We start from the raw sequence: 11,483 nt of genomic DNA, 5'->3' as shown, positions 1-11,483 counted from the left end.
TCAACTTGGCCAAGCAGCAGCCAAATATTAGACGTGATTTTCTTCCTTGGGCCTTCTGTCCCCCAAGCTTTTCTTATGGAATCTTTGTGGGGTTTCCTCCTAGCAAGTTGTAGGAAGGTTTTTTGTTCTTCTAGACATGGTAGGTTTCGTTGTGTGGGATTATCACCACATCAGTGGACTCTCTGAGATCTTTGCTGCATGTGGGAAGGTACTAGCCTGAACACAGGCAACCCTTGAGCCCATAGCCTGCCAGCAGAAGCCAAAATCCCTCTTTGGCTCAGCTTTCCATATGGTAGGAGCTGGCTGGAAGCAGATAGAATGAGAGTTGGGCATTGGCCCTGCAGAAAAGGCTCCATGGTATGGAAGTGGCACCTTCTGTTCCTACCTTTCTCTGTCAAACCTCAGCTAAAGCCACAGTGAGGTGCAGATTCTTGGCACAGCTGCTCACCACATCTGTCCCTTTTGCTGTCAATCCTGCCCTTGCCAGTAATTCCTGCTCAGTCTGGACTCTCTGGTTCTCCCTTGGTACAATACATCCATGCTGGATGTGCCAAGGACTCCACAGGGACCTTGAAATTAGATGTGTGCACGTGTGAGTTTAATTTAAACACTTAATAGATAATTGAGTGACTGTTACAGTTGTATCAAAGTCTGTCGAATCACTTTGTAAATGTTAAATTAATCAATGATCAAGTGCTGCTAAATGCTTTTAGACGTAAACCTGCGACTGCGCCCCCTCGGGCAGTCCGGGCGAAGGCGTCTCTCCCTAATGACGCTCCCGTTAATGAGCCGGGGATTAATGAGCCGGGGGTTAATGAGCCGGGGGTTAATGAATGAGCCGGGGGTTAATGAATGAGCCGGGGGTGCAGCGTGTCTCCGCGCCGCGCGGGGGCGCTGTGCGGCGGGCCGGGGTCACGTGTGCGCGCCTGCCGGGCGGGGTCACGTGGCCGCCGGTGGCGGCGGCGGGGCCATGAACGCGGAGCGGGACCTGTCGCCGCTGACGCCCGGCGTGGTGCGGGCGCTCACCGACAAACTCTACGAGAAGAGGAAGGTGGCGGCTCTGGAGATAGAGAAGTGAGCGGTGGGAGCCTCCGGGAACCGGGAGGGCAGCGGGAATGAGGGCGGTGCCGGTGCGGGCGGCCCCGGTGCTGGGGTCAGGGAGCCCGGCCCGGTGCCCTGGGAAGGGCAGGGAGAGGTTTTGCGGTGCTGGGGCTCCCTGCGGCCCCGGGGTGGCGGGAGCCGTCCCGTGATGCTTGGGTGGGTCCAGCCGTACACCGGGCGGCGGGAGGGAGCGGCCCGGCTGCCCGGGGGGAGCTGGGCACTGCGGGGGTGGCGCTCACCCCGCGACGGCCGGGGTACCGGGGCTGCCGGCCTGGCACCCTGCGGGCCCGGCAGCCCCGGGAAGGGGCTGAGGGGACGCGGTGCCCCTGTCGGGGACAGCGCCGTGGGCGGTGCTCGGGCAGGAGAGATCTCTCCCCGAGCTGCTCCCAGTCTCCCAGCCCCATCCCACCGGGCACTGAAACTTGTCCCCGAGTGTGCCAGCTCCTGGGTGCCAGCGAGGACCCGCTGGCTCCGGGCGCATCCCAAGAGCCCCTGCCAGGAGGCTCATTCTGACGGTGGGTGCCCGGTGCAGTTGAACAGCCCTGTGCGAGGTGAATACATGAGTAGCATCCCTGTAGGAATTTCTTGGAAACGTGCTGCTTGCTCTGTTGCGACACATCCTGAGTCCTGGTGCCTCTCCCCCGAGGGCTCACCCAAACTTGTTCCGTGCTGGATCCTGGCTAGAGAGATGGGAAGTGTTACTGTCGCCCCTCGCTATCGGGTGTTGCCCTTGGTTCTTCCTGCGCAACTGCTGTTTCAGCAGATCTGGGGCTTTCTTTTTGGAGTTTGCCAGGCAAAGGTCTGCAGGCCCCTCCTGGTGTGGCCATACCCCTCTGGTGTTGCTTGTATGTGTTCCCTGCCTATCTTTTTGTCCTTGCTGTGCTGGTCTGGGTGCCGTGCTTGGCCACAGCTTTCCCTGGGAAGGACTGTGTCCTCCCTGGGCATTGCCTGAGAGCTCAGCTCCTGCAGGAGATCTGAAACATCGCCTCAGGGTGCAGCCCAGCACAGGGCTGGGGCTGATGGTCCAAACTGGTGGGTGAGTTTTGGGTGGGAGATGTGGCCATGGTGAGCCTGCATGGGGAGCAGTCAGGCTCTCGGGGCACTCTGTGACGTGGGGATGGAGTTGTTGTGCTGAGAGTTCAGTGAGGGATGTAGTGTGGGAACTGCCTGCCTCGAATGCAGAGGGTGCTGTGTGAGAGGTCAGCAGGGAAAAACGGCACCTGGGACGAGAGGAGTGTGTGCTCTGCTACAAACCCAACCCAGCGAGCCCCTTCTGCTGTTTGGTGTGTTTAGTTTTCTCTCATTTTCTCTCTTTGTCCTAGGAATAATTTATTGTGGGTGGATTGCAGTGTTGCAGGGTGGGATTCCTGCAGTGTCCTCATAACTCCAGCCTTGGGAGTACTTCAGTAAATTCTTTGCTGCATTGTGAGGGGTGATACTCTGTGCCTTATCCAAGCAGCTCTGCTCCAGCTTACTCTGCCCCAGGATTAAGGGTTTATGCTGGCCTTACACCAACCAAAGTCTGTTTTGGGGTCAGGCAGTTCATCTGATCAAGCTGGAAGTACAACTTGGGAAGAGTGTGAGGAGGAAAAAGGCAAGGGCCAACCTTTTCTACAGATTTCACAGGTTTAGTTCATCTAAAACGCATCACAGAACGGCCCCAGCAGCATCACGTCTATGTCCTTGGCATCAAGCCAGGAGGGACCTGCTGCCTCTTTACTCAGGAACCTCCTTTTCCTTCAGCTGATAATGCAGGAACAGCTCCTGATGCTTGCAGGCTCCGATGCTGCACTTTTTGCCTTATGAATTAAATCTTGAGTCCTTTAAACTCATAAAGGAAGTCTGTAAACTTATTCCTGTTTAAACAAAGCTGCATCTGTGAAATGTAGGCAGTAAAATGATCACCCCAATGGTCTGTCTTGCTCAAGCTCAGTGTGTTTCTCTTCTTGGAGCAGGACTGGAAATGGGGCCATTATCTCTAAAGCAGTCTATGGATGTGGATCAGGCTGTAACTGCTTGAGAACTTGGCTTTGGACTAGAGAGAGTGAGGGAGGGACTGCCTGGTATCCCCAGGGCAAAACAGAGCAGCTGCTTTGTGCAGAGCAAGATGAGAGCAGAGCTGGTGTTTGTAATTTTGGGGAGGAAAAGTTCATAAACATCTTCTGTAATGATTTTCCTGAATTATAAAGTGTGAGACTGGTCAGTGGCCCCTTTTGGGGAGTGCAGGATTCTTATAGTGCCAAAGAAACCCTCTATGGAGTTAGGCACTGAAAGCTTTTGCAGCTTTTTTGACAGTTAAGGTAAAGGTGATAATTTAGGCAGAGTTTTTGAGATGCTTAAGTGCAGTATGGATAGAAATGCAAGAAAAAAGGAGGAAAAGAGCACTGCATTGGCCGGGAATCGAACCCGGGCCTCCCGCGTGGCAGGCGAGAATTCTACCACTGAACCACCAATGCTTCAGCTGCCTGCACAGCTGCCTGCACAGCTGCCTGCACAGCTGCCTGCGCCTCCCTGTCTGGCCAAGAGCTATGCCAACAGGAAACCGAGGCTGAAGGGCTGCTTGGGCAAGCTGGGACTTGGAAGCAGTTCTGTAGGCAGGAGCAAGGATATGGGTCTCTTCGTCCGCAGCTGATGTGTTAATTATCTCTGGATGATGAGCTGCAAGTTCCTGGGGAGAAGAAGGTATTGTATGTGGAAACTGTGTTGGCTTTTTGTTAAATATTGGGCTGTTTAAAAATATATTGAAATATACTGTTAGTAAACTTAAATATATGGGATCTTAACTGAAGCACTGTGTGTAGGCCTGGTGGGCAGCAATTCCCTGCCAAGCCACCAGCTGGGTGCATGCTGAGCTCCCATCCTGTGTCGTGCTGGGGCTAAATGGCCCTGATAACATGCCCTGTTGGAGAGAGTGTTTGAAGACCTGGTAACAGTCTCTGCAAGCACACAGCTGCACTGAGTTGGCCCTTGAGAGCACATAATAGGCTGAGAGTTTATGAGAGTGTAGGAGGCTACAGGCTGGAGCAGCAGGAGGGTAGGGAGCTGCTGGTGGATGTGAGCAGAGAGGAGGGGAGAGCTCTGGTTTCACTTTTGGGTTCCCCAAGGATTCCCCATTTCAGTACTACTTTCTCTGGTCCTTGTTATGGCTGAAAGTCCCTGTCTCTGTCACCAAGCCCCTCAATGTTTGTATCAGCCATAACCTAAACCTCTCTGTGTGCTTCCCTGTCCTCTCCCCAGGCTGGTGCGAGAGTTTGTGGCTCAGAACAACACATCCCAGATCAAACACGTGATCCAGATCCTGTCACAGGAGTTTGCGCTCTCCCAGCACCCCCACAGCCGGAAAGGAGGACTCATTGGCCTCGCTGCTTGCTCCATTGCCCTGGGCAAGGTAGGTATGGTGGGTTTTTTGGCTTGTGCAGGTTGTGGTGAGAGAACAGCATCTCCTCTTGGGTCAGAGTGATAGGAAGAGTCAGGCTGGTAGCCCCGCAGCTCCCCAGCTCCCTCCCTACATTGCAGCCTACAACTGCCTTGTGTTAGAGTTTCCCCAGCACACCCAGCCACACACCCTGTGGGCCCAGGAGCACTTTCTGGCTTGGGTTACATCTTGGCAGCTGCCTAGGCATGGTTAAAGGGCTTCTGTCCCTTTCAGTTTCCAGCAGTAGGACTAGACTCAACAGGTTGGGTTCTAGTTTGTGTTAAAAGAGCTGACAAGAGTTGCAGCCCTTCCATCTCCTGCTGTGCACTGCTGACACTAGCCCACACAGAAATCCATCCCTGGCTCCCTCTGCCTGGCAGGCAGGAGATGAGGCAGATGTCCAGCAAACCTGATCACTCTCATTGTACCTGAATAACAAAATTCAGTAATAAATACAAAATTCATTAGTAAATCCTGCCCAGCATAGGTGCACTAAAGCCATCACAGGCCTGAGTATTTGCAGTATGTTCCAGGGCAGCACCATCTCTTCCCAGTCTCTGTGGCATGGTCCTTAGCTAACCAGTCTCCTCATGCCCCCCAGGACTCTGGGCTGTACCTGAAGGAGCTGATCGAGCCGGTGCTGACGTGTTTCAATGATGCTGACAGTCGACTGCGGTACTACGCCTGCGAGGCTCTCTACAACATTGTCAAGGTGGCCAGGGGCTCTGTCCTCCCACACTTCAACGTGCTCTTTGATGGCCTCAGCAAGGTAAGAAGCTTCCTCTTAACCCCCATGTGCTTTTTGAGGACTACTTGTCATCATCTCCAAGTCAAACCCAGTTGTCCAAGATTTTCTTTCCAAGCAAACTGGTTTACTTTGACCCAGACAGGTCTGAAGGACAGAATCACAGAATATTCTGAGTTGGAAGGGACCCCCAAGGATCAGCAAAATGAGCAGTTTCTACACAGTAGCCACTGATACTGTGGGTATGAAGTTGACTGTAAGATGCCTTGTTGTCTGTCCTCACCTCCAGGATGTATTCTCCTGCTCTTTGTTGAATGGTTTTAGAAAATGAGCCTGAGAGAGCTGCTGCAGGCAAGGTGGCTCTGCAGCACTTTGGCTTTGTTGGGTCTGTAGTGTCAAAACTTTGTCCGTGTGTGTCTGCCTTTGCAGATTTTCATGGTAACCTGCATTTCTCCGTTCTTTGAGAGTGTGACTGCTGGCCCATGAAAACCTGCATAGCTTGGGGAGGTGATGTGTGCTTGATCTCCCCCTTAGGAAGTCTCTCAGGAGAATTTTTTGGAGCCTAATAAGTTGGAGATAAAGGGACTTCTGTATGTCTCTCCTTGTATTGTCAAGGAGAGTAACAGTCCTGTAAGCCTACTGGGAGTTGTGCTGCAGAGCAGGGGGCAGGCCTGGGACCCACTGTTGCAATGTGTCTTTGTTTCTATCTTTCACAGCTGGCTGCTGATCCTGACCCAAATGTCAAAAGTGGCTCTGAGCTCCTTGATCGGCTCCTCAAGGTATTTTTGTTCTCCAAGAGTCCTTGGTGCAAGCTGGTGCCATGTCCTGGCTGGGAACATGTCAGTTCCCAGCCAAGGCTGTAGCTGCTAAAGCTGTCCCACCTCAGTCCTGTAGCTGCTGTAAAAACATATTTTTCTCTCGCTGCCTGCAGCCTCTTCAATCAAGGCTCTGGTGGCCTTCTCAGGCAGCTGGATGGAGGGGCTGGTGGGTTAACGCAGTGCCATGTGTGCATTCAGCTCGTGGGAGCTGGTGGAAGCAAGGTTTGAGTCTGAGGGTTGTAGTGCTGTGCCAGGCAACAGGAGGGCTGTTCCTCTGCTCTCTGTTCCTTGCCTAAGGGAGTCATGATGTGCCTGGAGCTTCTGCTGCTACTTCAAGGTGTGGGCTTGGTTCCCATTCCTGTATTGCCTGCTGATGGGCTTTTACTGCCACAGACCTCCCAGTTCCTTTTCTGCTGCTGTTCAGAGGTGAGCAGCTTCCTACCAGGTCCTGCCCTTGCTCCTTCTTATCACACCAGTCTGCTGCTGCAAACCTTCCTGTCGGAAGATCTGCTCCACTTCACCAAGGCCAAGGACTCAGCCATGCAGCAAAATCTACCAAGCTTGTGGAAAGAGTTGTAAAGGGAAGTCAGGGGACTTTCCCACCCCAGTCCACGTGGCTGCATCAGAAGTGCTTGCTCATGTGTGCAGTACAGTACTGAGGCATGAATCAGAGAAGCTTCCTATCTTTCTCTTCAGCCAGGCTGGCACACAGCAGGCAGGAGCATCCCTCTCTTGGTCGTGCTCAGCGTTAGTCCCTGCCTGAGGGGGAGTGCAAGCTCATTGCCTGGATAAACTGCATGATTCCTTCTCCCTAGGTCTCCTGACCTGCAAACTCATGCTTGTCATCTTTTTCCTGTCACATGGCTTAAAAAGACTGGGGTAGGGTTGCTGCATGGATGCATGCTGGCAGTCATTCTAACACCCTCTGCTTGGGCTCCGCAGGATATCGTGACAGAGAGCAACCAGTTCGACCTGGTAGGCTTCATCCCACTGCTGCGTGAGAGGATTTACTCCAACAACCAGTACGCCCGCCAGTTCATCATATCCTGGGTAGGTACACGGGCTGCCGTGTGCGCCTGCCACTCTGAACTCCAGGACATTGTGTCCCATCAGCTTCCTGTGTCCAGGCAAACTGCAGATGTCCACAGCGATGTGTGAGCTCAGGCACCTGGATTTATTTGGGCAGGTTTTTAAATCAATAGAGTTTTTTACCTGCTTCTTTAAAAGGCTCACTCCCTGTCACTCCCTGCCTGGCAGGGACATGGCCATGCACTTCTGCCAGCCTGTTCAGGACATTGCACACCAAGTTAGAAAGTACACTCAAGGTGTTGCTCGTATAAATGGGCATACTGTGCTCTAGAGGTTTCAGTCTCCCAAGGGGTGGTGCTAAGCTGCTTTCCATCATGCAGAGGTGATGGAGAGATGTTGCTCTCCAGGAGGCAAGGGACCACCACTTGTGCTCTCCTTTCCATGCAAAGAAGAAGTTCTTGGTGCTTGGCTGAAATCTGGGGAGATGTGTTCCCCTGTGCTCCCTCTCTCAGCCATACTGTTGCCACCCCAGGTCTGCCTGGATGTGTCTTGGCAGTCATTCCCGATCCCTGCTTTGTTTTGCAGATTGGAAATGTTGTTTTGTGATTGGAAATGTCGCACTGCTGCAGGCTGATTGCTTCCTTGCTGTGCTAGTTCAGCTGCTTCCCAACATGGGCAACTCCACAGTGTTCTCTTTTCCTTTCCCCTATCCCACACAGCTCAGCTCTGAATTCCTCAGTATCCTGCCAGATTTGGGCTGGTGATGTTAGTTGGTGTCTTGAAAACTCACCTCTTCTTTTGTATTCCTCCCTAATCTAGATCCTGGTCTTAGAGTCCGTGCCTGATATCAACCTCTTGGATTACCTTCCAGAAATCCTAGATGGACTCTTCCAGATCCTGGGAGACAACAGCAAGGAGATACGGAAAATGTGAGTGTGGAGGCTGGCTGGTTGCGAGGACTGTGTCATGTTTGCTGTTCACCCATCACTTTTTCTATTGATTTGCAACTCTTGTGTGTAACTGCAGTGAAGCTCCAGGTGTGGGGTGGGAGACAAATTGGCTTGGGCAGTGGATCAAAGTGTCTTTGGCAAGGGTCTCCTCCGTCTCAAGGTCATGGTGGATGCCATACTCTGTGCTGGGGGAGAAATTGTTTTGGCTTGGTTGAGTTGTTGCCTTCCCAGCACCTGGCTTCAGAGCCACAGAGGCTCGTGTGCGGTTCTGGGATAGGTATGAACTCTCTGAAGAAACTTGGAGCATGAGAAACTTTCTTGCCTGAGTGGAGAAGAAAAGCAAGGATTGCGAGCTTGCTCTGCAGATACACTGCTGGTCCCAAGACAGAGGCATTTTGAAGCGCAGGAACGTCTGCGTGTTCCCAGGGAAGTCAAAGGATCTTGGCATTCTGTGCTGGGAGAGAGTGGCTGGACTGGTTTTGTAGGGCATAAGTGGTAAGACTGGCCTGGGTCTACCCTGCTGCAAAATCTTTCTGGATCCTCCCTATATCTTTTTTTTCTTTCCTAGCATCCACATGTCAAGGAACAAGCATGAAAGCTTTGGGTACTACCTGCCCCACTGCTCCTCATCCCAGGCACCTCCATATCCACAGAACCTGGGTGGCTGTGGGGGAGATGTAGAAGCTGTGGGGGGCTCTGTGCTGCCATCACATCTGTCCTTGCACCTGTGTGCAGTCTCTGCTGTGGGGCAAGGCGAGCTTGTCAGCCTCATCTTTCCTGCCCCTGCCTCTGCGTGGCAACACTTCTGCTGTGCCACCAGCATCCTTCCACGTGCTCCTGGAGAAGACAATCTCCATAAGCTCTCCCTAATTGCTCTGTCAAAGGTGGTTGGTCAAGCACTGACCAGCTGCTCTGCCTCTCCACAGGTGTGAGGTGGCTCTTGGGGAATTCCTCAAGGAGATCAAGAAGAATCCCTCCAGTGTGAAGTTTGCAGAAATGGCCAATATCCTGGTGATCCACTGCCAGGCAACAGGTGAGTGCACAGGACCAGAATGTAGCACCAGTCTCCTGGTTTGTGGTGCCAGCTGTAGATTCAGGCCAGGAGTTTTCCAGCAGGCTGTTCACCAGCTCAGCTGCTTGCCTTTTTTTTTTTTTTTTTTGTCACCATTCATGGAAATCCCACTGAAAGGAAGGAACAGGCAGCTGTCCTGTAGTTGGCACAACTGCTTTTGTACTGCAGATCCCCCAGCCACAACACACGTCTCCAAAACAGAGCCTAAAAAATATTTGGCACCTGTGGATATCCAGCTCTTCTAGGAGGATCTCTTCAAGGTCTCACTGTAACCTCTGGTGGCACTTGATGCATAGGTCAGAGTGTTAAGGATGTGTGTGGACTCTGTGCCAGTGCTGCACTACAGCTCCCCTGGGTCTGCTGTGTTGGCAGAGGGTTACAGCTGCAGCTGGATGTGTTTCCTGAGAAGGATCTTGTTCCCAAGTTCAGCCCATTGTGCTCTTTAAATGTTGCTGAATGGGAGTGGGTTTCCTGGGAGATAGGAAAGTATAGATAGACTTGAGATTGGCTGCTCTTGATTAAACTAACTCCCAATGGATTTACACTGTTTAAGCTTAAAATTTGGCCTTGCATCAGCAGAGTGCCGTGGCAGTGGTGCCTTTTCCAGAATTTAGGGAGGTTGTTAAAACCCCACCTCAAGGAATGATGCTAGACCCAGACACACAGCTGCATTGGGTGTGAGTGAAGAAATATCCTTACGCATTGGCAAGCTTGACAGAATACTTGTAAATGAGGAAACCTGCATTATGGGTTGAAATGGGTTAACTGAAACCTAATGATTGTGTTTAATTTCAAGCTCACTGGAGGTTCAGGTCTCACGGATCTCCTCTGGGACTAAACTGTCTCAGATGAGCTTTTCTTGGGATGGAGCAGAGGCAGCTCCTTGCTTGCAGGTGGTCCTTGGCCTGTGGAGCCAGTGCTGCCCTTTCCCTCACCTTTGCTTGTCTCATGTCTTCCAGATGACCTGATCCAGCTGACAGCCATGTGCTGGATGCGGGAGTTCATCCAACTGGCTGGCCGGGTGATGCTGCCTTACTCCTCAGGGATCCTGACCGCAGTCCTGCCGTGTCTCTCCTACGATGATCGCAAGAAGAGTATCCTTGTAACTGAGAGCTGCTCCCATTCCATTCCTGCTACAGCAACCCACAGGGAAGCACCTGTTCCAGTGCCTGTTTCCTGCCCTTGGGGTGCAGGTCCAAGAAAAATTCTCCCACCATGTGCTAACACCCACACTGGCCCTTTGGATGTGAGGGGGCTTGCAGTAGCTGGGCTGGGGCAGCTCTGGTGGGGCTGCAGTGGCTTCTCCGTGGCCAGCACCTGCCCATGTGTGGGACTGCGTGTTCCTTACACTGCCTTCACTCAGACATCAAGGAGGTGGCAAACGTGTGCAACCAGAGCCTGATGAAGCTGGTCATTCCAGAGGATGATGAAATGGATGAGGCCAAGCCATCAATGACTATACCAGCAGAGCCCACCTCGGAGGAGTCCCTCTCCAAGCCAGAGGCAGTGACCACCGGTGAGTCCCAGTTGGTCTGGGCCAGTAGAGGTGTAAGGAAGGTCAAGGAAATGTTCTCAATAGAAGTTCTTGAGTTGTTTTGGTGTCCTGAAGCAGCTCAGAGTACATGGGACCTCTGTGCTTTATTTGGAAATGTGTTGCACAGATGTGTTGCCTGCTGAGACAGGCATGCTTGTTGCAGGCTGCATGAGAGGGTCATTGCTCTGACCTGGAGCCCAAGTGGTGCTGCACTGTAGTGTGCCCTAGTGAGCATCCCCATCCTCTCACCATGCTCCCCTTCAACTTAGCCATCAAGCTGACCTGAAAAAGATAATTTCTAGTTTGGGAGCAGGCATCATCACTCAAAGAAGAGCTCAGAGAGCTGTGTTAGTCCTGGGAGAGCATCAGCACATTCATGGAGGATGTGTGTGGTGGGGAAGGGTAGAGAACAGAAAGGAAAAGAATTTTGGATACTTTCCAGATTCATGGTGCTCTCCAGACCATCTTGCAGGTATTGTCCCAGTCCTAAAATTTCCAGAACATAAAAGGTGAAAGTTTGCAAGTAGAATGGGAGACCTCAAGGAGGGTTCAAGTGAAAAGAAACTAAGTGGTGCCCATGAATCAATGCTTGGAAACAGCAGTGGTGTTAGCCCTCCAACATCCCTTGGATGCTGTTGTCCTGGCATGACTAAACATTTCTTCTGGCACAACACATCTTTGTTGTCCAGGTGCGTGAAATATGTGTTAATGTTTAAATCACAAGGGCTCATCTGAGTTCTAAAGCTGCGCCTTCAGCCCAGTGCTCTCCTGTAACACACCCACCAGTGGCTTTTGGAAAATCCTGCCGTGAGAGGGAGC

At 52.3% G+C, this 11,483-nt stretch overlaps 1 protein-coding gene and 1 non-coding gene across 3 annotated transcripts in view; one reads left to right on the top strand and one right to left on the bottom strand.

The window, feature by feature from the left end:
- Positions 1-926: 926 nt before the first annotated feature.
- The window catches only part of VAC14 (VAC14 component of PIKFYVE complex), a 57,943-nt gene continuing 47,386 nt past the window's right edge, over positions 927-11,483 (top strand). For both annotated transcript variants that reach the window (XM_068202880.1, XM_068202879.1), the window contains exons 1-9: positions 927-1,074; positions 4,339-4,489; positions 5,118-5,285; positions 5,978-6,040; positions 7,022-7,129; positions 7,928-8,037; positions 8,985-9,091; positions 10,090-10,224; positions 10,494-10,646. In XM_068202880.1, coding sequence (XP_068058981.1) covers positions 971-1,074; positions 4,339-4,489; positions 5,118-5,285; positions 5,978-6,040; positions 7,022-7,129; positions 7,928-8,037; positions 8,985-9,091; positions 10,090-10,224; positions 10,494-10,646 — 1,099 coding nt within the window. In that variant the 5' untranslated portion in view covers positions 927-970. The remainder of the gene's footprint in view (positions 1,075-4,338; positions 4,490-5,117; positions 5,286-5,977; positions 6,041-7,021; positions 7,130-7,927; positions 8,038-8,984; positions 9,092-10,089; positions 10,225-10,493; positions 10,647-11,483) is intronic.
- On the bottom strand, positions 3,487-3,557 carry TRNAG-GCC (transfer RNA glycine (anticodon GCC)). The gene has a single exon. It is a non-coding gene; the product is annotated as a tRNA-Gly (tRNA).

This window comes from Anomalospiza imberbis, chromosome 12 (assembly GCF_031753505.1).
Source record: "Anomalospiza imberbis isolate Cuckoo-Finch-1a 21T00152 chromosome 12, ASM3175350v1, whole genome shotgun sequence".
Classification (NCBI taxonomy): domain Eukaryota; kingdom Metazoa; phylum Chordata; class Aves; order Passeriformes; family Viduidae; genus Anomalospiza; species Anomalospiza imberbis.
Note: the sequence above shows the minus strand (reverse complement) of the source record. Positions and strands in the feature narration are given on the sequence as shown.